Source organism: Petromyzon marinus, chromosome 56 (genome assembly GCF_048934315.1).
Source record: "Petromyzon marinus isolate PM22_M1 ecotype Great Lakes invasive population chromosome 56, UKy_Petmar_22M1.pri1.0, whole genome shotgun sequence".
NCBI classification, from domain to species: Eukaryota; Metazoa; Chordata; class Hyperoartia; order Petromyzontiformes; family Petromyzontidae; genus Petromyzon; species Petromyzon marinus.
The window spans coordinates 7,106,318-7,131,298 of record NC_133722.1 but is presented as its reverse complement, the minus strand read 5'-3'; the positions used below and the strand labels follow the sequence as shown (position 1 = coordinate 7,131,298).

Below are 24,981 nucleotides of genomic sequence, written 5' to 3'. Positions count from 1 at the left end.
TACAAATTGCCGTTAAACCGCCACCACCACCAGACACAACCAATTGGCAAAGCGTTGTCACGTTAACAAAACATACCAATTGGTTACTTGTTCAGCACACCGCTTGTGTGTTGGAGAGCAAACCCACTACAACATTTACAATCATTTACAGAAAGCGGTAGATTTGGATTATTATTTTTCGGAGTATTTGGATGCCTCTCTAACATATAGCTCTCGATGTACCTGGAGCACACCGATTAGAAGTACTACAATACTTGATTCAGTGCATACCGCCTGCTATGGCATTATGGTTCAGCAGCACGGTCCTTAACACAGCTGGTGAAGTATGTCGTATATAACGCCCCCGACGGCGGCCTGTGAACGGAAGGTGAGCGCCACCTTGGGTGCTCGTTTGAGCAGCGAATCACTGCCGCCCTGGTGCCCCATGTGAACTGCAAGCAACCGTGTTGAGCAACCGGTTTACACATGTCAGTGATTCGGTTGCAAGCGACTCGCAAGCCGATCAACCGCTCGCTTCGGAGTGCACACGGCCCAGAGTTTGACTTGTCCATCGTGGTCTCGACACAAAGATAAAGATCCCCCGTGTAGCCTGTAACAAACTGTTGAGGCGGCGAGCGCTGTTAGCGAGCAGCACCTATGAAGGCCGACACGGCACGCGACGGGGTGGGTGGCCAGCACCGCGCCCGGCCGCCTTTGTCTCCCCAGTGGCGATGTTTACCACGCATCGCACAGGGAGCCCATTTGAGGCCGAGTCGATCTAGGCGAGGCCGAGGGACCGGTCTGGATATTTCATCGCCGACGTTTGTGGCCGCGAGCGGGAATCGATCTCGGGGCCCCCCTGCCGGCAGTCGCGCCAACTCCGCTCCGCCGCCCCGCCCCCCCAGGTGATGCTCAACACCGAGCGGCTGATCAAGCACGCGGTCCAGGAGCGCCTCGCCATCACCGTGTGCATCAACAAGATCGACCGGCTGGTGCTGGAGCTCAAGCTGCCGCCCACCGACGCCTACTTCAAGTTGCGACACATTGTGGACGAGGTCAACAGCCTGCTGAGGTGCGTCGGGTCGTGCGTGCGCGTCAAACCCGCCCGCCCGCTTGCCCCGAGCAAATGGCTCAGGGGTGAACGGGACCCACCCTGCAATTTGCAGACGTCACGGAGCGGGGAAGGGGTCAAGGTGTGCTCGGACGCTCTCGCGGCGCCGATCTTCACCGCGTCTCTCTGCAACGCGCTAACGTGGTCGTGCGTTTTTCGCCGCCGCAGCTTGTACTCGGAGAGCGAGGACGGCCTCGTGGTGTCGCCACTGCTGGGCAACGTCTGCTTCGCCAGCTCGGAGTACAGCGTGTGCTTCACGCTCGGCTCCTTCGCCAAGATCTACTCCGACGTCTACGGTGAGCCGCCCACCCCGCTTTGTTAAAAAAACGAACGTTGCTCGCGCAAGGTGGAGTGGGGCGGGGGGGGGGGGTCCGTCCGTCCGTGGCAAGTTTGCCATGCGGCTGTTGTTATAAGGCAGTGCTGCTGACGAGTGTAGCCGAGTGCGTGTGTGGTGGCGTAGCGGTGGGGTAGTGTTTGGCGTGCTGAGGCTACGAACCCGGCGATCCCGAGTTCGATTCCCACTCGCGGCCAACGCCAGTGACGAAATATCTGAACCGGTCCTGGGCCTCCCACTGGTCGACTCGGCCTCAAATGAGTAGCTGTTGCGGTGTTTTGTAAACATCGCCGCTGGGGAGACAAAGGCGGTCGGACGTGGTGCTGGACACCCACCCCCTCGTGTACCGTGCCGGCCTTAATAGGTGCTCGCTGACAGCACTTGCCCCAACAGTCTGTACCACTGCCAATGGGGCCCTCAACTTTGGTCCTGTAACGCGCAGGCCCGTTGTAAATAGAACACAGTGCCCGTTGTGCGTTTGCATCCCGTTGAAAACCGTTTTGTTTGATTTTTACAGGCGATGTCAGTTACCAAGAGTTTGCCAGACGCCTCTGGGGTGACGTTTACTTCAACCCCAAGACGTGAGTCCTTTGTCACCGGTACAGCCGTCCGTGCGTGCAGCTTCACCACGGGGCTGGTGCCGGGGGGGGGGGGCGGGGGGGAACAGTGGCTTTGTTCACTGCTTCCGATTATTTTGCGGCTATAAATGTCCAAATGATAAGCCGCTTTGTTGAGCTATCGTCTGTGGCCAGGTTGCTTTTGTGCAAATAAGTGAATAGCTCAGTGTGGCATTGTCTGGTGGGGTGGGGATGGTTTAGTTGTTGTATTTGTTTGGGTGGTTTGTTTACCTTGCTTGTACTTTGCACTCCTATTGTGTTTTTGTTACTGTTTGTTGTTGTAAAGTTCTTACCGCGTACCCTGATTGGACATCTGTGAAAACACATTCCTGCGGAGGGAGCTGGTAGGAACGTTGGGTTGCTCGGTCAATGGCCAGGGTCAACGGCGGCACCACCACGTGGTGTATTCCGCAAATATGCCCGACTGTGAGGGCGGGCACAAGCCGGCGTGAGTAGGTTAAACGTTGAGTTTTATAAGGGCACCACGGGGTGACCAGCCCCTCCCCAACCAGCCCCACCCCACCCAGCCCCACCCCACCCAGCCCCACCCCTCCCACCCTCCCCACCCAGCCCCTCCCTACCCTCCCCTCTCCACCCAGCCACACCCCTCCCACGTGAACAGACATCCACAGACATACACAATTAATCCCCTGCCTCCTGTGAATTAATCCCGGGTTGGGCTTCCAGTCCACTACGTTTCCTACCAGTAAAAGAGCTTCATAGCTCATCGGATTCCTCCTGCAGTATAAATAAATATTATGAATCTGATAGTTTGGAAAGGAGGAACGAGCGTTTCTCTGCATCGAATTGTAGTGGCTGTCACCTGCTTGGCTACTAGGTCATCGTTTCTCACTTTGAATAGGGGGGGGGGGATGTTGGTGTGGCTTGGTAACTTAAACTGGCAGAGAAAGGACATTTTGCTTGTGTCACCTTGCTAGACATCACTGCTGCTGGTGGACCCTGCATTTGACAGGTACTGCTTTTCAGGGGCTCTTGGCTTCGAGGCTTTAAAGGGGTCCTCGGTAGTATGCTGGTCGCAGACTGTGTGTTCCGTGCCGTTACACGTTGCCCTGCCGCTCGTCAAAAATGGTGGTCCGCAGATTCACGTCGATTTGTACACCGATAACACGCGCGGCGATTCGTGCGTACGATTATACTTTGCTCGCTCCGCCGTAGGAATGTGGAATTTCCACCCCTCGCTCTGTGTGGGGCTGTAAGCAGGCGATGAGCACCAATGCCGCAATGCTCATCTGGGCAGGAAGTCACCGTTGACCATAATTCATGCAAGTGGCGGAACAGAAAGCGGGCTTGATTGACGCAGTGGTAAGAGCGACGGAGAAGAGAGCAGAGACGCCGGCTCGGGTTAGGGGACGCAACACGTCCGTCGCCAAGGAAAGGTTCACGGTCGGCAACGCTTCGGGGCAACGCCGCACCCCCTCATCATCTTGGCACATCGAGAGGCCGGAGAGGTCAGAGCGGTGGCCTCCCGGTGTGCCGTGGAGAAGGGCCATTGCCCGAAATGTCGCCTATTATTATTATTGTTATACGTACGCTTCCTGTTAAGGCCGCACAGCGTCATTGGTGATTGCGTTTGGCGTTCTTGTTGTTTGCGGTTGTGCACCACTGGCAACAAAGCAGCAGCAGCATCGCCAAATACTTTGGCCGAAGAAAGAGAATGGAATATGTACGTGTGTGTGTCGAACTTCTTTCGCGCCGTGCATAGCCAACCGTGCCAATCGGAGAGGTGTGGGTTGAAGGCAGAAAACTTAGGTCGGCAGAAGCGGCGGAAAAAACATCTTGGAGGGAAACGATTGTGATGGAGTTGAAGCACTCGCGCTAGCAACAAGACGAGGGCCCGGGGTGGAGCGTCGTTCGGCCCCGTCGTCGCGAACGAGCCGAAGGTGACGATGGCGGCGCTGGCGAGTGTCGGTTTTCGGTCTGCGAGTGAGAGGTCTGCGAGCGAGCGAGCGACCGACGGCGAACGGACGCTGATCCGTTGCCGATCCCCGTGCCAGGCGGCGCTTCACCAAGAAGCAGCCGGACACCAACGCTCAGCGCAGCTTCGTGGAGTTCGTCCTCGAGCCGGTCTACAAGATCTTCTCGCAGGTACCCGCCCGCTCGCCCGGCCGGCCGCTGGCGCCGCTGGCGCCGCAGGGTCTTCCCCCCTCGCTCTGTGCCAGCAACCCATCCGAGAGCGGCGCTCCTGGGTGGGGGCCGCATTAGAAGCGGCTCTCCTCGGTGCTCGTGCACCGACCGCGTCTCTCCACGACACCACGCGAAGCCCCCCTTGAGCCAGGGGGGCCTGCATCCAAAATGACAAGGAGGGCCTATTTTTGAAGCCACGCGGTGAATACGGGAGATAAATAACGTGACGGAGCGGTCCTTTGAAGAGCCTTGTGCTGCTCCGGAGCCCCATGTTGGCGACCCCCCGTCCTAGAGACACTTAGACCAGGCCACCATGGGCTGCATAATTAGATAAGGCCCACAAACGATAGCTCGACGAAGTGGCCTATCGCGTGGAAATGTACAGCGGCCAAATTCTCCAAAACGCACGTCGATTCTGAATGGGGGAGGGAAAAACCGGAGGACCCGCTGGGCAGGGAGTCGATGTCGCCGTTCTCGAGAGGGTCACGCGTTTGGCACAGCGGTCCCTCGTTGACGGAATGATTGAATGAATGGGACGTGAATGCTGTCCAGGTGGTGGGAGATGTGGATGTGCTGCTTCCGCGGACGCTGGAGGAGCTCGGCGTGCATCTCACCAAAGAGGAGCTCAAGATGAACATCCGCCCCCTCCTGCGCCTCGTCTGCAAGCGGTTCTTCGGCGACATGACCGGTAACGCTCTGTTCCCTCGTGTGCAACGAAACAAATAATGACACGTAGCCCACGCCGCAGGGCCCACACTATGGCACGTGAAAACCTCTTCCACTGCGGAGCCTGGGCCGTGCCGCTGACGTCGCGCGCACTGAACGGGTCGAGGCGCGCGTCGGTGCCGCGGTGTGCTCGCGGTGTGCTCGCGGTGTGCTCGCGGTGTGCTCGCGGTGTGCTCGCGGTGTGCTCGCGGTGTGCTCGCGGTGTGCTCGCGGTGAACGAATTGAGACGCCGCGCAGCTGGCACGGTCACGCCGCGCCCTCGCGGCTCACCGGCGACCTAGCGGAGACGCGTTGTGGCCGACGCGGCGTCGCTGGCGTTGCGGAGTGAGCCGGCGTTTACGCGTTGACCGTGCGCGCAGGGCTGGTGGACATGTGCGTGGAGCACGTGCCGTCGCCGCAGGCCGGCGCGCGCACCAAGATTGAGCACACCTACACGGGCCCCCTGGACACGGAGCTGGCCGACGCCATGCTGGACTGTGACCCCGACGTGAGTGAGCCTGAGCTTCGCGCGTCGTCGTCGTCGTCGTCGTCGTCGTCGTCGTCGTCATCCTCGTCGTCATCATCATCGTCGTCGTCATCTTCGTCGTCATCTTCGTCGTCATCATCCTCGTCGTCGTCATCTTCGTCGTCATCATCATCGTCGTCGTCATCTTCGTCGTCATCATCGTCGTCGTCGTCATCCTCGTCGTCATCATCATCGTCGTCGTCATCTTCGTCGTCATCTTCGTCGTCATCATCCTCGTCGTCGTCATCTTCGTCGTCATCATCATCGTCGTCGTCATCTTCGTCGTCATCATCGTCGTCGTCGTCATCCTCGTCGTCGTCATCATGCGGACGTTCAGAATTAAAACGTCATTCAAGATTCAAGCGTCTCACCTCTCCTGCCTTTGACGCGCGTTATTTCTTTACATACATCAACTCATTTATTCATAACTGCTCATTGTGTGTGTGTGTGTGTATAGTTTGCTGTCCTTCTCCCGCTCCTTCCGATTATCGCGGTCGGCTACGTGCGGTGCAAAATAATTTAGAAGTGCACACACGTGTGCTCGCGTGTCCCCCCCCCCCCCCTATCCTGACGGCAGGGCCCTCTCATGTGCCACACGACCAAGATGTACAGCACGGAGGACGGCGTGCACTTCCACGCGTTTGGCCGCGTGCTCGGCGGCACGCTGCACGCGGGGCAGGATGCCCGCGTGCTCGGGGAGAACTACACGCTGGAGGACGAGGAGGACTCGCGCATCTGCGCCGTCGGGCGCCTCTGGATCTCCGTGGCGAGGTGGGCGGGGACGGGGAATCGGTGTGCGTTTGGGGGTGTGTGTGTGTGGGTGGGGAGCGGCGGTGTAGCGGTTAGCGCGCCGCGCTGTGCGCCCGGCGGCCCGGGTTCGATTCCCGCTCACACGGCCAACACCAGCGACGATTATCTTAACCGGTCCCGGGCCTGCCCTAGGTCGACTCAACCACGAGTGAGTACCTGGTGCGGTGTGTAAACATTGTGAATGGGGAGACAAAGGCGGTCGGGCGTGGTGTTGGCCACCCACCCCCTCGCGTACCGTTCCGGCCTTTATAGGTGCTCGCCAACAGCACTTGCCCCTATAGTCTGTTGAGGCTACACGGGGGATCTTTATCTTTGTGTGCGGGTGGGTGTGTGTGGCTTTAGTGTAGCGGTTAGCGCGCTGCGCTACGAATCTGACGACCCGGGTTCGATTCCCGCTCACAGTCAACGCCAGTGCTGGGTCTGCCGTAGGTCAACTCAGCCTCAAATGAGTACCTGGCACGGTGTGTAAACATCGGCGCTCGGGAGATCAAATTCGGCCGGGCGTGGTGCTGGCCACCCACCCCCTCGTCTGCCGTGCAGGCCTTCATAGGTGCTCGCTTAACAGCACTTGCCCCAAGAGTCTGTGAAGGCTATACTGGGTGGCGGCGGGGGGCGGGGGTGGGCGGGGTGGAATCTTTAGTCTTTATCTTTGTGCGCACAGTGTTGACGATGGGTTGCCGTGTCCAGGTACCGCATTGAAGTGAGCAGAGTCCCGGCTGGAAACTGGGTCCTCATCGAAGGCGTGGATCAGCCCATTGTGAAGACGGCTACAATCACAGAGCCCACGGGCACTGACGAGGTATCCACCGCCTTTGTTCTCATCGCAGTGCTCTCCGAATTGAAGCTTTTGGCTATTTTTTTTTTAATACGTTAAGAAAAAAACGCGACTTTTAAAAAACAAAATTCTCGCCGCGGTTTTCACACCTGATGACGATCCGCTTGCGTTGCAATCGCACTCGTCGTGAGAATTTTATTTTTTTATTTTTTATTCTTTCACGAGCTGTACTACCCGGCTTCGCCCGGGACTTGGAATCACCACACCCGGCCGCCTTTGTCTCCCCAGTGGCGATGTTCACACCGCAACAGTTACCCGTTTTGAGGCTGAGTCGACCTAGGGTAGGCCCAGGACCGGTTCAAATAATCGTCACCGTGAGCGGGAATTGAACTCGGGTCGCCGGGTTCGTAGCGCGGCGTGCTAACCGCTACACTACAATGCGTTACGCTTTTACATGCGCGGGTCACGTGACAGATTTGAGGTCACTATTGAGCTCCCCCCCCAAAAAAAAAGCTTTTTATAATTTTTGCATGGTGTACAGTCTGGAAAGTACCCACATGGCAAATTTGCAGTTTGTTGCATGTCGGGAAGTACGCTAAACATTTTGAAGACACACATATTCACAACTTTGCCTTCTATATATATGGAGATTATTTCCCTTCTACGTGACTTTACCGAAAGAACCAAGAAGACTTTGCTGTTTTCTTTCTCTTCTTTCTCCACCGCTGGTTCACCTGCACTGATCACACACAAAAGTGGCTTGCCACGAGTGAACCACAATACCTTGCCGATCTCGTCAAGGGGCATATACTATCATCGCGCGACACTCCGGGGCATCCTCGCAGCAGCGGTGGTTTTTGGCTGGCCATCAAACAAAGGAACGGTGGCGACCGCATCGCCCGCTTTGAGATGCGCTTCTGCGGCCGTCTGGAGACACTCTTCCTTCCGATGTTAGGAAGCCACTGGGAGCCATGTACTTTGAAATATGGAATGAAAACTCATTTCTTTAGAACCTGCTTTTTGTGTTTAGTTTGTTGTCCTTCCCCCCCCCCCCCTCCGTCCGCCTCCGATTCTCACGGTTGGCTACATAAATGCATACATTCATACATACCACGGCCGTACCGCAAATGTTGAGAAACCCCCACTGCATTTGAGGGGGGCGGGGGTTGTCTGCGAAGGGCTTTGGTCATGAGGATACGATCCCTTTCCCCCTTGTGCTCGCGCGACCAGGCCCAGATCTTCCGGCCGCTCAAATTCAACACGTCGTCTGTCATCAAGATTGCCGTCGAGCCCGTGAACCCGTCGGAGCTGCCGAAGATGTTGGACGGCCTGCGTAAGGTCAACAAGAGTTATCCCGTCCTCACGACCAAGGTACACGTCCTCACTCGGGAGAGGGCGCTTGCTGCTCCTCCACGGCATTCCCCGCGAAATGTAAAGCTGTCATTTTTCTTTCACATCTCTTTTTCCACTGCATAACAACCGAACCGCGCCAGGCCCGTGCCGAGCCCAGCCCAGTTGTAGCTCAGTCGGCGCCAGGTTCGTTTTTCCACGTGCAGAAGGCCGAGCCGCGCCACCGCCGTCACCCGCGATAAACGACCGGGGACGTGCGGCTGAAGCGGGTCGCGCCTCGTCTTCGCCGCCGTACAGGCTGACGTCACTTGCGACCGACTCGTCGTTAGCCTGCCTCCTGGCCCTGCTTGGCCACATCCCCGAGTCAGATTCAGATGTCTCGCGAAGCCATTAAACCGTAACTCGGTGCCTGACGTCGCTCGCGACAAACCCGTCGTTAGCCTCCCTCTTGGCCCTGCTTGGCCCCACCCCACCACCCTGAGCCAGATTTGAATGTCTGGCGAAGCCATTGAATCATGGTCTAGTTCTGGCCCTCGGCACATGGCAGATGGCCAGTGGAAAACCCACTACCCCCACCTCGTTACCGTGAGCGCCCTGCGCTGGCTCGGCTCGGCTCGACTCGGATGTGCCAGTGGAAAAGCGGGATCGGGCGTGCCGACGTGAGTTGACAGCTCTGCTCGCCGTCGCGCGCAGGTGGAGGAGTCGGGGGAGCACATCATCCTGGGCACGGGGGAGCTCTACCTGGACTGCGTGATGCACGACCTTCGCAAGATGTACTCCGAGATCGACATCAAGGTTTGCGTTTTGGCGACCGTCGCACCGCTGGCTGTGTGAACGGAAGCGTCTTTAAGATGTGGTGATGCGAATCTTCGCTGCGTTTTGCCGGTTCACAGAGGCTTCGGTCGATGGCGTGGGGGGTGGGGGGGGATCCAAGCTGTTTCCTGTCGGTGTAACAGACCCCAGAATCTAGAACTCTGTCCTCTCTCCCACAAGATCTCAGGGTCTCGATTCTGCTGTGGGCATTATTATTTGAAACTTGTCAACGTGCGGCTGAATCGGCAAACGGCTTGTCGTGTTTATTTTATCTTTGATTGCACCAAGCCCGTTGGTCTAGGCGCTCCGAGAGCGATCGGACCCAGTGGGAGGGGGGGTAAATCGTTACAGTCACGATCATCGCCATGCATTAACAAGTTTAAATATTCTCCACGGAATAATGTTAAAAGCATGATAAATTTCACTGTGTGCATGTAATTTAAGCGAGTTTCTCCTCTGGTCTGTTGCCCGCAACCGATCGCGGTGGCTAGGAGATGTTAACTACCTCGCCCCGGTATACAGGAGGTCGTGTGTTCGATCCTAACCCTGACCCCTTGCTGTATATTTGGAGTTTGCACGTTCTCCCGGTGGTCGCGTCGACATTTTTTTCCCCTCCACGTTTAGAATCGACATCGCGTGTTTATAGCATTTGGCCGCTTCAAATTTCCACACGTTGATAAGCCGCCACTTCGTTGAGCTATCGCTTGTGATAGCCAGGTCGCTTCTGACACAGGGCTTAAATTAAAACATATTTATATATTTTTAGATCTCCTGTACTGTGCTGTGTGCTGAAGGTTACGTCCACCTCCTTCCCCAGGTTGCTGATCCTGTCGTTTCTTTCTGTGAGACCGTGGTGGAGACCTCCTCCTTGAAGTGCTTTGCTGAGACTCCCAACAAAAAGTAAGTCCTCCCCCCCCAAGCGAGGTTGCACAGGTGGCACTCGCGCGGCCTGAGCATTATTAGAATTCACGGCGCTTCTAAATAACAATAATAATCTGAACTTGTTGTAGCATGATGCCGACAAGTATTATTCGTTCGCTCTCGAAGAAAGAGAGAGAGAGAGCAACGACTCAGGGGCGCGAGGTTGGAGGAACCACAGGCGAAGTGGGAAGGCGTCAGCCTGAAGATGAGCCGGCACCAACAAATCGCCCAAGCTCTGGGGCCCACTGCGTGTATGTTCAGCTGTAATTATCGGACAGTTAATGAGTGCTTTACGTGTGGGGAGGGAACCGGAGCACCCGGAGCAACTCCGCGGGCGTGGTTGTTTGCTGACGTGTGTGGATCGTTGCTTTCGCAGGAACAAGATCACAATGATTGCCGAGCCGCTGGAGAAAGGCTTGGCTGAGGACATTGAGAACGAGGTGGTGCAAATCACCTGGAACAGGTAGCGCGCTTGCCGAAGGCGTCTGGGTTTCAGAATCAAAATGAGGATATTTATGCTGGAGGAATCGAATCCGATGAGCTACGAGGCTCTTTGTCACAGACGGTCCAGTCAGGTCACGGGGTCGGAGCGTTACAACAACAAACAGTACAGAAACACAGGAGGAGTGCAAAGTGTAGGAAAGGTAAGCAAAAAGGATTTTTTTTTTCAATTGAACCAAAACTGTAGTCACGAAAGCTTTAAATCCCAATGTATTTATTTTACCAGGTAAAGCCCGCTGGAGCCTTGAGTTATTTTTCAGAAGCGACCTCTCACCGTCTTGACTTCTTTTTCACTTTAAGAAAATCTAGACGAATAAAACAAGCAATTTTTTTTTATCTTACCTGCCAAAGCCCGCTGAGGTATTAACTTATTTTTCAGTAGTGACCTGGCCACAAATGATGGGGTTTACTGTGTGCGTGCTAACCCCCCGCGTAGCGGGAACGCCGCCATGTCTCCCCCCCAGTGGCGATGTTTACACACCGCACCACCACTGGTTACTCATTTGAGCCCGAGTCGAGCTATAGGGAAGTGCCCAGGACCGGTTCAGATAATCGTCACTGCTGTTGGTGGCCGCGAGCGGGAATCGAACGGCGGGTCGACCAGGCTCGTGGCGCAGCGCGCTAACCGCTGCACTACCGCTCCCTACACGCGCACACGTACAACAACAACAACAACCGCCGTTCGCCACGAAGTGGCGGTGACGTCACCACAGCGCTTTGTGCCAGGCTTTGTGAACTTTAAGGCCACGTGAAGTGTCGAACGGCCGCTGGCAGGAGGTCACGGAACAGAACCAGGTGCCATGGCACCATCTGTGCCCCCTGCGTACGCACGCACACGCACGTACTCGCACACAAGTACACACACGTACACAATCGCGTGCATACACACGCGTACGCACACATGCAGGTGATTAACCGTCGCCTCCTGGCTCCCCCCCCCGCAGGAAGAAGCTCGGAGAGTTTTTCCAGACCAAGTACGATTGGGATCTGCTCGCCGCCCGGTCCATCTGGGCCTTCGGCCCCGACACCACTGGGCCCAACATCCTGGTGGACGACACCCTGCCTTCAGAGGTGCTGCGTCCACTTGTGTTCAGAGTCAAAATTCTACATTTCGGCTTTTGTGCGTTTGCACGTGAAGAAGACACGCGCGTTTATTCTTTGGCTTGGGGCGTTCCGGCGCAGAAGTGGCGAAACCCTCCCCCCTCCACCGTATTGAGCCATCGGTTTGGTTTTGGATGATGTTTAGGCCTAGGCTGAGGTCGCTACGAATATTCGCTTAATAAAAGGGCTGTTTTCCAAAAGCCGGTTGGCGATTAACGGCGCAGTGCTGTGCCGTAGTTTGTTTTTTTATTTTACCAGGTAAGGCCCACTGAGCGATCTACATAACTCTTTTTCAGAACCGACCTGGCTATCACAAATGATGGTTCAACGAAGTGGCTCTTCGCCGTGTGGAAATTTACAGCAGCCAAATACTACACTGTCCCACACAGCTACAGATTGACGCCGTCATTCAGCGCGAGTGTGTTCATTCTTGCAGGGCTGTTCCTGTACCCGGCCTAGGTGGCACACAGTGGGTTATTGTAGGGCATGGCACGTGATGGCAAGAGAGTTGGTTCACCCATGTGAATTCTGCGGGGGTGTATATGTATATCAGTCTATGGGGGTCTCTATGTGCATCTATCGGTCTCGATGTGGTCTATGGGTAAAAGCGTGAATCTATGGGTCTGTGTGAGTCTGGGTCTCTGTGTGAGCCTATGTATGTATGTATGTTGAACTTATTTCACACCGTATGTCGCCAACCTTGCTAATCGGAGGTGCGAGGGAAGGACAACAAACTAAATCTGTAGTCCCATGGACTGACTTGTCCGCTGTCATAATACAGTAAAACCTTGGATTGCGAGCATAATTCGTTCCGGAAACGTGTTTGTAATCCAAAGCACTCGTATATCAAAGCACTCGTACATCAGTTGCGATCACGTGACGCTCGGCAGACAAAGCGTACACGTACACTACTCGTATTGCAAGACCTCGCTCGTTTATGAAATGTATATTTATTTAAAAATTTTGCTCGTCTTGCAAAACACTCGCAGACCAAGTTACCCGCAATCCAAGGTTTTACTGTTATGAGGAAATTCCACCAGTAGCTGAAGTCTATAAATGGGAGGTGAACACCGTCCCTCCCCTCCCCACCCAAGAGCAGAACACCTCCTTTGATTTGCTGTTATCTTTATAAAATAAATGTTGTGAAGTTTGTATTTTAAGGTACATTTTACAGCGGTGTAACAAGCATCGAATCGCGTCGATTTTAAGGCTCATGGGACGTGCATCAATTTGCAAAAGATCAGATTCTCTGTTTTTCTACACTGCATGTAACGGGCTTACGTGGCCCGTGCAGCCACTAGAGGCGCTACCATCCGTCGCATCGCGAAAGAGCATAACGAATTCTTGAAACGAACCGCGGACCCTTAAATTAGGTCGTGACAGTTCGTGGAATCGCCGGCGAGGGTTTGAATCGCCCGGGTTCGATTCCCACTCGCGATCAACGCGAGTGCCGAACGGCCGCGCTCCCCACCTTCCACGCGAGTACCCGGTGCAGTGTTTGAAGCGTCGCCACTCGGGAGACGAAGGCGTCCATGGCGCGGTGCCCGGACGACACCGACTTTTCGCGTGCCGTGCCGCCGCCGCCGCCCTTGGCGGGTGCTCGCTCGACAGCACTTGCCCCCACACCGGGGGGGGGGAGTTGGGGGGGGGGCGGTTGTCTTTTACTTTGACCCTGTGTCTGTGGTTCCGCGCGGGTGCAGGTGGACAAGGCACTGCTGGGCTCGGTGAAGGACAGCATCGTGCAGGGCTTTCAGTGGGGCACTCGCGAGGGCCCGCTCTGCGACGAGCGTGAGTCACCAACCTCCTCCTCCGCCCCGTCCAGCCGGGCCGCCCACCTCACCGGGGCACCCCTTCTGCTGCACCCCCTCCGAGAGGCGCTACCATTCGCCGCGTTGCTAGGGAGGAGTCCATCCTTGGAATGAAATCGCGACCTCCCCCCCCCCCCCCCCCCTGAATCGCGACGATTTGTCGAGGCGGTGTGGGGGGGGGTGGTTATGGGGGTTCGGGTCACCCACGCACGGCCGACATCGGTGACGATAATTATCTGAACCGGTCCTCTGGGCCCACCCCCCTCCCCTTTGGTTGGCTTGGCAGCAGTCTTCGTTGCCTTCTTTCGTTTTGTGCGTGGCAAAGATGAGCCGCTGGTTTTTGGGACGGCAACAAATGTAAATAAATTAATCGGTGACCAGTTTCTTTAGCCATGCATTGGTGGGGTTTTTTTCGTTATCAATTTTTTAAGTGCTTGTTTTTTTTACTCACGCTTTGCTTGAACCGTAACGCTACGCGTGAAACAGCCCTTCGGGTCGGAGCGGACGACCAAAGGAGCAGCCGGCGGCTGCGAAGGGAGCGATGCTAACGCGGTGCCGCGTGCTGCTCGTGCGCGTGTTTTGTCCGGCGCTCAGCGATCCGCAACGTGAAGTTTAAGATCCTGGATGCGGTCATCGCCAACGAGCCGCTGCACCGGGGCGGCGGTCAGATCATCCCGACGGCGCGCCGGGTTGTCTACTCGGCGTTCCTCATGGTGCGTGCCCGCGCGTGTGTCCCCTCCCCTGCCGAATAAGTCGTCCGCGCCAACTTGACGTTGGACGCTGTCCTCCGCACGACGGTCGGCGCGGCTTGCTGCTGCTGCTGCTGCTGCTATCGTCGTTTGCGCTTTTTTTTTTTATCTGGTGCTGTTTCTTCATTTGTTGATTCATTTTTTTATTTCACTTGGTCGTAGCCGGGTTTTAATTTTGCTTGATAGTGGCCGCACACAGGATTTGACCCTCATGTATAATTAACGTTACAGCGTTGTGGCATGCTTATTAGCACGAATGACGCCGTATCAAGCAAAGTATTATGATTATTACAACCCGCGCCGTGTTCTGCGAAAGCACCGCTGCTGCGGCCGTCTGGAACGCTCTCTTCATTCCGATATTAGGAATCCCCTGGGAGCCATGCACTTGGAAATCATCTCGATTGAAAACTCATTTATTTCTAACTACTTTGCGTGTGTTAGTTTTGTTGTCCTTCCCCCCCCCCCGCACCTCCGATTAGCACGGTTGGCTACGTAACGGTGTCCAGAGAAGCTCAACACCCATGCAGGTCACGTGCGCGAGTTTGAAGTGCGATAACCCGCGCGCGTTGGGTGGGCCCTGTAACCCGCGGTTCACCCGCCGCGTCTTGTTTGCAGGCGACGCCGCGTCTCATGGAGCCCTACTACTTCGTGGAGGTGCAGGCCCCGGCCGACTGCGTGTCTGCCGTCTACACAGTGCTGGCTCGGCGAAGGCATGTTCTCACCGCGGCGTAGCGTGGCGGCCCAGAAGTTCGGGACGCGGTGTTGCCACGTTTATTTTAACGAACGTTAACAAAAAAACTGACTTCCCGTTCGCACTGATGCGCGCGTGATTCTTTGGCGCAGACGGTCGTCTTTAGTCGATTTTATTTCCATTATTGAATGTCATCTTTAAAATTAAGTTTTTTTTTTTTACATAATGACAATACATGAATTATTACCTTAATAAATTATTCAAATGTTTTCATGGCAGTGTTAATTTCGAACTGCTTTTTCTGTTTAGTTTGCTGTCCTTCCCCCGCACCTCCAATTAGCACGGTTGGCTACGTACGGTGCGAAAAGAGTTCAACATGTATACGTACGTAGCATCAGGTGGTACAGGGAAGGGGCTGGTGGCACCCTCCCCCCCCCACACCCTGTGTTTTAAATTGCAATCTTCATTTTATATACGCACACACACACACACACGTGTGTGTCTGTGTACCAACCTGGTGCGGGTTGCTGCCGTGGACTTGCAATCCAGAGTTCGTCGAATTTAAATTAATCTCTCGGGGAGCGGCAGGCAGTTGAAAGAACGACGCAAGTTTCTCCATTAAATACCCCTCCGTCCCTCCATCCATCCCCTCCCCGCCTCGTCCTCCTCCCTCGGTTCCCCCCCAGCGGGAGGAGTGGGTACGCCACGGTTTGGGCGATGGGCAGGTCGCGTGGAGTACTCCCGCCGGCCCCCCCTCTTACAAGGACGTCTGGCCGGCCAGCGTTTGCGACGCGTTTGGACGGTGGCACGACAATTAAAAGATTTAGTACGATTGAAACGATGCGATGGGCTCCGTCGCCTTTCCTCGCACGGAGAGAGCGAGAGCTTGGTGCACGATATAGACACAGATCATATCCTTTCTAAAAATACAAGCTATCTATATATATAAAAAAAATGTTTTTACCCGGTAAGGCTCTTTTTGCAAAGGCGACTTGTGCCGCAAATGATAGCTCAACGAAGTGGCTTGTCACGTGCGAATTTTTAGCAGCCAAATAGTCAAAAACGCGTGGTGATGTTGATTCTAAATGTGGAGGGGAAAAGACCAGAGGACCCGGAGAAAAATCCACGCCACCACGGGGAGAGAGAGAGACACGCAGACTCCAAATATACAACCCGACATAGCTCACAGGGTACTTAAAAATAAAGTGAACTAAAGGGTCGGAATCAAAACCACAACCTCCTGTATACCAGGCGAGGTAGTGACATCTTGCCACCGTGGCGACCTATCTACTGTGTGGATCGGAGGTGGTGGTCACGCCTTGTGATCGCTGCCGTGCCTCAGCGTGCTTCGCTTTGTTTATTGATGAGCCTCCGCCGTGTGCAGCCGGGCGATTGGTTTTCCCGTCGTCGTGAAAGTTATCGCTTTAATTGAATTGAGAGTTTAAATGAAAACCGCATTCCATCGGGATCTCCCCTGGGTGTGGAGGGTTGGCACAATAACTCGTTTTCACATGGGGGTGGGGAGGGGGGGGGGGCGTGCAACAACAACAACACCTCCCGCTAAAACCCAACGACACAGGCCTTCTCATTCGTCGCTTGCTCGATATATTTCTGTGACGTCGCTTGGCGGGGGGGGGCGGCCCGGGCTCGAGAGTAGCAATGCCGCTCGCTCCACTCAAGGAACACCATAGTACCTCCCCCCTCCCCAACCCCGCGTGATCCAGGGCGACCGCGGTCAGGAGGTTAAAACGCCCGTTTCGTTTTGCCCGCCTGCGCGCAGAGGCCACGTGACGCAGGACGCGCCCATCCCCGGCTCGCCGCTCTACACCATCAAGGCTTTCATCCCCGCCATCGACTCGTTCGGGTTCGAGACCGACCTTCGGACGCACACGCAGGGGCAGGCCTTCTGCCTGTCCGTGTTCCACCACTGGCAGGTAACGGCCGTGCCGCGTCAGCGCGTGTCGCAACGCGTTCCCCCGCCGTCGCTGCACTGCTCCGCTTTGGAGGTCCCTACCTCACCGTCGATTTCACGTCCCCCAAGTTATTACGATGACAAGCGTGCTCGACAAACAAAAAAAAATCTTTGCGCGCTCATTGCGCGCAAAAGTTGTGAACCACGGTACCTCGCCGATCTCGTCAAGGAGCAATAAAAACCCGTCACGTGACACTCCGGTCGTCCTCGCGGCAGCAGCGGCGGCGGCGGCGGCGGCAGCGGATTTTGGCTCGGCCATCGAACAAAGACGGCGGTCACCGCATCGCGCTGCGCTTTCAGATGCGCTTCTGCGGCCGTCTGGAACGCTCCTCCGATTTTCGGAGCTGTGCACTTAAATAATCGGGATTGAGAACTCACTTTCTTTGGAACTGCTTTTTGTGTTTAGTTTGTTGTCCTTCCCCCGCACCTCCGAATTATCACGGTTGGCTACGTACGGTTGCGAAGAAGTTCAACATATATACACATACAACAGCTTTGGTCGGATTTGTGAACACCAACGGAAAATGACACACCACCGTGTGAAAATAGGTTACTGCCAGCAAGCTGCCTTGGTTCTCGCTGTTTGTGCATTCAGCTGGAATGCACACCGTCTGTTTCACAGTGGACATTAAATATTCCCTTGACGTAATTCCAAAAAATTGCAGGATGTGGGACAACACTGCGTACTGTGTGTACTGCATGTGAACCGTGCGTGTGTGTACGGTGTGTGTAATGCTTGTACTCTGTGTACCGTGTTTACTCTATGTTCTATGTATGTGTACTGCGTGTACTGTGTGTGTACTGTATGTGTACTGTGTGTGTAGAGCTTATACTTTGTGCGTACCGTGTTTACACTGTGTGTGTACCATGTGGTCTGTGTGTAATTGCTGTGCGTACTGCTGTGTGTACTGTGTATGTGTACTGTGTGTGTGTACTGCTGTGTACTGTGTGTGCTGATGTATGTACTGTGTGTGTGCTGCTGTATGTACTGTGTATGTGTACTGTGTGTGTGCTGCTGTGTACTGTGTGTGTGCTGCTGTATGTACTGTGTGTGTGCTGCTGTATGTACTGTGTATGTGTACTGTGTGTGTGCTGCTGTATGTACTGTGTATGTGTACTGCTGTGTACTGTGTGTGTGCTGCTGTATGTACTGTGTATGTGTACTGTGTGTGTACTGCTGTGTACTGTGTGTGTGCTGCTGTATGTACTGTGTGTGCTGCTGTATGTACTGTGTATGTACTGTGTGTGTGCTGCTGTATGTACTGTGTATGTGTACTGTGTGTGCTGCTGTATGTACTGTGTATGTGTACTGTGTGTGCTGCTGTATGTACTGTGTATGTGTACTGTGTGTGTGCTGCTGTGTGTACTGTGCGTATGCACTGCTGTGTGTACTGTGTGTGCTGTGTGTGCACTGATGTGTGTACTGTGTGCGCACTGTGTGTACTGTGTGTGTACTGTGTGTGTACTGTGTGTGTACTGCTGTGTACTGTGTGTGCTGCTGTATGTACTGTGTGTGTGCTGCTGTGTGTACTGTGTATGTGTACTGTGTGTGTTCTGCTGTGTACTGTGTGTGTGCTGCTGTATGTACTGTGTATGTGTACTGTGTGTATACCATGTATGTGTACTGTGTGTGCTGCTGTATGTACTGTGTGTGTGCTGCTGTGTGTACTGTGTATGTACTGTGTGTGTACTGCTATATGTACTGCTGTGTACTGTGTGTGTGCTGCTGTATGTACTGTGTATGTGTACTGTGTGTGTGCTGCTGTGTACTGTGTGTGTGCTGCTGTATGTACTGTGTATGTGTACTGTGTGTGTACTGTGTATGTGTACTGTGTGTGTACTGCTGTGTACTGTGTGTGTGCTGCTGTATGTACTGTGTGCGTGCTGCTGTGTATGTGTACTGTGTGTGTACTGCTGTGTACTGTGTGTGCTGTGTGTGCACTGCTGTGTGTACTGTGTGCACTGCTGTGTGTACTCTGTGTGTGCTGCTGTGTGTACTCTGTGTGTGCTGCTGTACGTACTGTGTATGTGTACTGTGTGTGTGCTGCTGTATGTACTGTGTGTGTACTGCTGTGTGTACTGTGTATGTGTACTGTGTATGTGTACTGTGTACTGTGTGTGCACTGTGTGTGTACTGCTGTGTACTGCTGTGTGTGCTGCTGTATGTACTGTGTGTGTACTGCTGTGTACTGTGTATGTGTACTGTGTATGTACTGTGTGCGCTACTTGCCAGGTAGCTGTCTTCTTTTGGAACGCATCTACTACTACTAACTACTACCGCCGCATACATCGAGGGGAAACCCCCTACTTTATTTTTTATCGATGAACTGATGTCTTATTTAATGGCCAGTTAAGTAGGTAAGCACCAAGTCGATCATAACGCTTTTTTGGTTGTATCGCGTAAGTATAAATGTGTCGTTAACCCACCACCACCACCACCTGACAGCCAACCAGTAAGGTTTGTCACGTCAACGTGCCAATTAGTTACTAGTTCAGCCAGGGGCGGAGCCAGGGGGGGTGACAGGGGCGACATTCTGCGTGTAAGTGTACGACACTCGGTCTGGCGAACTCCGTGCAACTGCATCGTCAGAGCGTGTCGCCAACCGATGGCGTCTAAGTTCAACAGCCTGACTCTCTCTAAATCATTCTTGATATTAAAATTTGTTGAATGTCACCCCGGCCTGAAATCCTGGCTCCGCCCCTGAGTTCCAGCCCACCGGTGTGTTAGGAGAGTGAATCCACAACATTTACAATTTGAATACTGTGACGTTTCGCTGGTAATTACATCTGGCGATTTTGCCAGAATTCTGGCCGAACGACACATTTGTACTTGCGCGATCTAAACCCCCCACCCCCCCCCCCCCCCCCCAAAAAAAAAACCTTCATTATGAATAATATTGGGTCGCGAAAGGCCTACGCGTCAAACTCGGCGCCAAGTGTTTTGTCGTTGATTTTTTTTTTTTGCACACGCGAAGATCGTGCCGGGAGATCCCTTGGACAAGAGCATCGTGATCCGTCCGCTGGAGCCACAGCCGGCGCCTCACCTCGCCAGGGAATTCATGATCAAGACCCGTCGCCGAAAGGTACGCGCGGGCGCCAGCGAGCGTCTCCTGGGTTTTATTTTTTTCCATCGCCGCCTAACAATTAGGAGGACGTTGGGCGTCTTAATTCACGCAGCTGTCTACGCCGGCGGTCTTCACTTACGCTTTCAAAAGGTGGGGGGGGGGGGGGGGGGAGTGGCGGGGTGGGGGGCGCTTTCGCCGATGAGACACATCATCAGTGCGAGTGAGGAGGGCCGCCACACCATTTGAAACCATTGCGGGGTTTGTGACAGCAGCACGATGATGGGGTGGTGGTGTGTTGTCGCTGTTTATTGTCGGGAGTGGGGGGGGGGTAGGGCCACACGTCAGGGGCCGCACTAAAGGCCACCAGGGGCCGCTAGTGAGCCCCCGGGCCCTTGTAATGAACAACACTGGTCTACGCTTACAGCTGAGTGTCCTTGATCGGGTAAATGGGCAGGACTGCAATTGCTTGCGCACGCCACCGCTGGCTGAAGGGCTTCTCGAGGGCTATGTGGCCTACTCTTCCTCGAGGGAGAGGTAGGCTCGTTTGTATCAACCTGCCGCGCCAGGAGGTTGAACTGGTGCCCAAATCCCCTCCCACCAATTTGTGTTTTCGGTGATTTACCTTCTGAAAAAAATGTGGCCATGTCTCGCTAACCCCCCCCCGGAAAGGGGCATCTCACACCCCCCAGGCGGGGTTGGTGGCACAAACGACACGCCGGTTCAGTAGAGGAACCACTGCTCTAGCCACTGGTCTAGCCACTGCTCTAGCCACTGCTCTAGCCACTGCTCTAGCCACTGTTCTAGCCACTGCTCTAGCCACTGCTCTAGCCACTGCTCTAGCCACTGCTCTAGCCACTGCTCTAGCCACTGCTCTAGCCACTACTCTAGCCACTGCTCTAGCCACTGCTCTAGCCACTGCTCTAGCCACTGCTCTAGCCACTGCTTTAGCCACTGCTCTAGCCACTGCTCTAGCCACTGCTCTAGCCACTGCTCTAGCCACTGCTCTAGCCACTACTCTAGCCACTGCTCTAGTCACTGCTCTAGCCACTGCTCTAGCCACTGCTCTAGCCACTGCTCTAGCCACTGCTCTAGCCACTGCTCTAGTCACTGCTCTAGCCACTGCTCTAGCCACTGCTCTAGCCACTGCTCTAGCCACTGCTCTAGCCACTGCTCTAGCCACTGCTCTAGCCACTGCTCTAGCCACTGCTGTAACCACTGCTCTAGCCACTGCTCTAGCCACTGCTCTAGCCACTGCTCTAGCCACTGCTCTAGCCACTGCTCTAGCCACTGCTCTAGCCACTGCTCTAGCCACTGCTCTAGCCACTGCTCTAGCCACTGCTCTAGTCACTGCTCTAGCCACTGCTTTAGCCACTGCTCTAGCCACTGCTCTAGCCACTGCTCTAGCCACTGCTCTAGTCACTGGTCTAGCCACTGCTCTAGCCACTGCTCTAGTCACTGCTCTAGCCACTGCTTTAGCCACTGCTCTAGTCACTGGTCTAGCCACTGGTCTAGCCACTGCTCTAGCCACTGCTCTAGCCACTGCTCTAGCCACTGCTCTAGCCACTGCTCTAGCCACTGCTCTAGCCACTGGTCTAGCCACTGCTCTAGCCACTGGTCTAGCCACTGCTCTAGCCACTGGTCTAGCCACTGGTCTAGCCACTGCTCTAGCCACTGCTCTAGCCACTGCTCTAGCCACTGCTCTAGCCACTGGTCTAGCCACTGGTCTAGCCACTGCTCTAGCCACTGCTCTAGCCACTGCTGTAACCACTGCTCTAGCCACTGCTCTAGCCACTGCTCTAGCCACTGCTCTAGCCACTGCTCTAGCCACTGCTCTAGCCACTGGTCTAGCCACTGCTCTAGCCACTGCTCTAGCCACTGCTCTAGCCACTGCTCTAGCCACTGCTGTAACCACTGCTCTAGCCACTGCTCTAGCCACTGCTCTAGCCACTGCTCTAGCCACTGCTCTAGCCACTGCTCTAGCCACTGGTCTAGCCACTGCTCTAGCCACTGCTCTAGCCACTGCTCTAGCCACTGCTCTAGCCACTGCTCTAGCCACTGGTCTAGCCACTGCTGTAACCACTACTGTAACCACTGCTCTAGCCACTGGTCTAGCCACTGCTGTAACCACTACTGTAATCACTGCTCTAGCCACTGCTGTAACCACTACTGTAATCACTGTGCCCCGCGGCGCGCCCCCCGTCCCCCCGTTCCGCAGGGGCTGAGCGAGGACGTAAGCATCAGCAAGTTCTTCGACGACCCCATGTTGCTGGAGCTGGCCAAACAGGACGTCATGTTCAACTACCCGATGTGATTGGCCGTGGGCAGGCCTACGTGCGGTGCGAGAGACGTTCAACGTGCGTGCGCCCCGCGTCATCCGCCAAACCCACCCACCCCCCCCGCCCCTCTTTCCGCCCGACTCGTTTTTTTCCACGGCAACGGTCGCTCACTTGTAAATCGGTGTGTGTCGTTACCGGAGCCGATGTCACGTGGTCATTCGGCGATGCAAATTAGCTCGTCATGCGGTGAACCAACCCCCCCCACCCCCCCCCCGTATGTAGCCTCTGATTCCAGTCCGTCATCGTTTCGCTCGATCGCGCAAAGCAGCAACCGCAGTGAAATAGATCCACAAGGTGAGCGTAGGTTTAGCCCCCTCCGATTGTTGATTTTGGGGGGGCTGTGTTGTATCGCGTGTTGTGGGCACCGCGGTGGCTAGGAGATGTTAACGACCTCGCCCGGTGTGCAGGAGGTCGTGGGTTCGATCCCGACCCTGACGCCTGCTGCTGCTGTATATTTGGAGTTTGCTTCTCTCTCATCATCATCATCATGGTGGCTAGGAGATGTTGACTACCTCGCCTTGTATACAGGGGGTCGTGAGTTCGATCCCGACCCAGACACCTGCTGTGTATTTGGAGTTTGCGTGTCTCTCTCTCTCTCTCCCCCTGGTCGCGTGAAATTTTTTTGTCTCCGGGTCCTGCAGTTTTTCCCTCCCCATTTAGAATCGACGTGCGCTCAGACATCATGCGTTTAGATAATTTGGCCGCGATAATTTTCCACACGATGACGATAAGCCACTTTGTTGTTGAGCTGCCATTTGTGATCGTCAGGCCGCTTCTGCAAGAAGAGCTATTGTAGCTCAGCGGGCCTCGCCTGGGAAAATAAAAATTGTTTCGTTTTTAGTCGTTCTTGCGTGGTGTCGGTTTCTCGAAAAAGTGCCCGGCGCGCGGAGCGAAACGTCGGACTTCGTGGCCCGAACGACAAAACTGCTACGCGGAGCGATCGATTCGACTGCCCAGCATCGTGGACCAAACATCGGGAGGCTGTCACCGTGAATACAAATGGCCGCTGCGTTTGCACAATGATCCCCCGTGTAGCCTTTTAACAGACTGTCGGGGCAAGTGCTGTTAGCGAGCAGCACCTATGAAGGCCGGAACGGCACACGAGGTGGTGGGTGGCCAGCGCCACGCCCGACCTCCTTCGTCTCCCCAGTGGCGATGTTTAACACACCGCACCAGGTACTCATTTGAGGCCGAGTCGACATAGTGGAGGCCCGGTGAACGGTTCAGATAATCGTCACTGGCGTTGGCCGTGAGCGGGAATCGAACCCGGGTTCAGCGCGCAGCGCGCTAACCGCTACACGTGTGCGTTTACACACACACACACACACGCGCGCGCGTGCGTGCGTGCGTCCCCGGCGTTACTTCCTCGCGAGCGGGGGGTATCGAACCAGGGGATTGTGGCGCGGTCATCGGCTCGGCCTCGCGCGACGGTCTTTTATTAACGTTCTGGCACCCCGTGGGCGGGCGGGCGCACCGGCACGCCGGCTTGGGCCGCGACCGCACTTGACGCCGGGGGGGGGGGGGGGTGGGGTCGTCTCCGCCAGTTGAGGTTTGTGAAGGTGACATTCGTTGGACGTTGTTTTTTTACGCAATTAAAAATGCATTCTCTTTTTGAGAAACGGATGTGCTGGAACCTTCGCCTCCTCTTTGTTGATCCCGTCTTAACATCTTCTTTGGTTCTTTCGGTAAAGTCACGTAGAATGAGAATAAAATAATAAAATAAAACAATGAAATTCTCACGACGTTTCCGCCACAACACAAGTGGCCTTCAGGTGAAAGGAACAAACCTGCGGCCGAAACGTCGTGAGAATTTTATTTTATTTTATTCTCATTCCGCGTGACTTTACCGAAAGAACCAAAGAAGATGAATCCTTGCAGTCACGAAAGCTTTAAATCGAAATTTAACCCGTCTCAACAGTTTGAACGTTTTAACTCGTGCTGTTCAAACGGGCGGTGTGGTTCCACCTTTGAATGAATATCAAGGGCCGTTATTTCTGCCTGCCCCGCTTGCTTTATTTTCTTGACGTGCGCTGCATCGGCGAGTTCTTCGACGACCCAATGCTGGCACGTTTTCCCGCGTGCGCCAAGTTAACTCGCTTAACGCTCAGTGTTCACGCCACAACGCTCAGTGTTCACGCCACAACGCTCAGTGTTCACGCCACAACACGCCTTGGCGAGAACGGGGTTCTAACGTTCGGGAAGGCTTTTCGTGCAACGTGGAACGACGTAATACTACCACTACTACGCACACCGCACAGTGAGACGGCGGGACAAATAGCTGCGTACGCCGCAACTGCATTACTGTTATAACGGTGCAAGTTGTAACGGTGCAAGTTGTAACGGTGCAAGTTGTAACGGTGCAAGTTGTAACGGTGCAAGTTGTAACGGTGCAAGTTATAACGGTGCAAGTTGTAACGGTGCAAGTTGTAACGGTGAAAGTTGTGACGGTGCAAGTTGTAACGGTGCAAGTTGTGACGGTGCAAGTTGTGACGGTGCAAGTTATAACGGTGCAAGTTGTAACGGTGCAAGTTGTAACGGTGCAAGTTGTAACGGTGCAAGTTGTAACGGTGCAAGTTGTAACGGTGCAAGTTGTAACGGTGCAAGTTATAACGGTGCAAGTTGTAACGGTGCACGTTGTAACGGTGCGCGCTCCGTGTTATAACGGTGCAAGT

The 24,981-nt window shown here is 54.8% G+C and overlaps 1 protein-coding gene across 1 annotated transcript in view; it reads left to right on the top strand.

Annotated features, from left to right (window-relative positions):
* EFTUD2 (elongation factor Tu GTP binding domain containing 2) overlaps positions 1-23,149 on the top strand; it is a 43,728-nt gene extending 20,579 nt beyond the window's left edge. The window contains exons 10-28 of the mRNA XM_032975640.2: positions 885-1,051; positions 1,259-1,386; positions 1,942-2,005; positions 4,057-4,147; positions 4,739-4,874; positions 5,272-5,399; positions 5,995-6,188; positions 6,915-7,026; positions 8,233-8,373; positions 9,046-9,147; positions 9,983-10,065; positions 10,463-10,549; positions 11,532-11,658; positions 13,389-13,476; positions 14,091-14,209; positions 14,861-14,955; positions 16,717-16,870; positions 19,884-19,991; positions 22,189-23,149. Coding sequence (XP_032831531.1) covers positions 885-1,051; positions 1,259-1,386; positions 1,942-2,005; positions 4,057-4,147; positions 4,739-4,874; positions 5,272-5,399; positions 5,995-6,188; positions 6,915-7,026; positions 8,233-8,373; positions 9,046-9,147; positions 9,983-10,065; positions 10,463-10,549; positions 11,532-11,658; positions 13,389-13,476; positions 14,091-14,209; positions 14,861-14,955; positions 16,717-16,870; positions 19,884-19,991; positions 22,189-22,284 — 2,220 coding nt within the window. The 3' untranslated portion in view covers positions 22,285-23,149. The remainder of the gene's footprint in view (positions 1-884; positions 1,052-1,258; positions 1,387-1,941; positions 2,006-4,056; positions 4,148-4,738; positions 4,875-5,271; positions 5,400-5,994; positions 6,189-6,914; positions 7,027-8,232; positions 8,374-9,045; positions 9,148-9,982; positions 10,066-10,462; positions 10,550-11,531; positions 11,659-13,388; positions 13,477-14,090; positions 14,210-14,860; positions 14,956-16,716; positions 16,871-19,883; positions 19,992-22,188) is intronic.
* Positions 23,150-24,981: the final 1,832 nt, after the last annotated feature.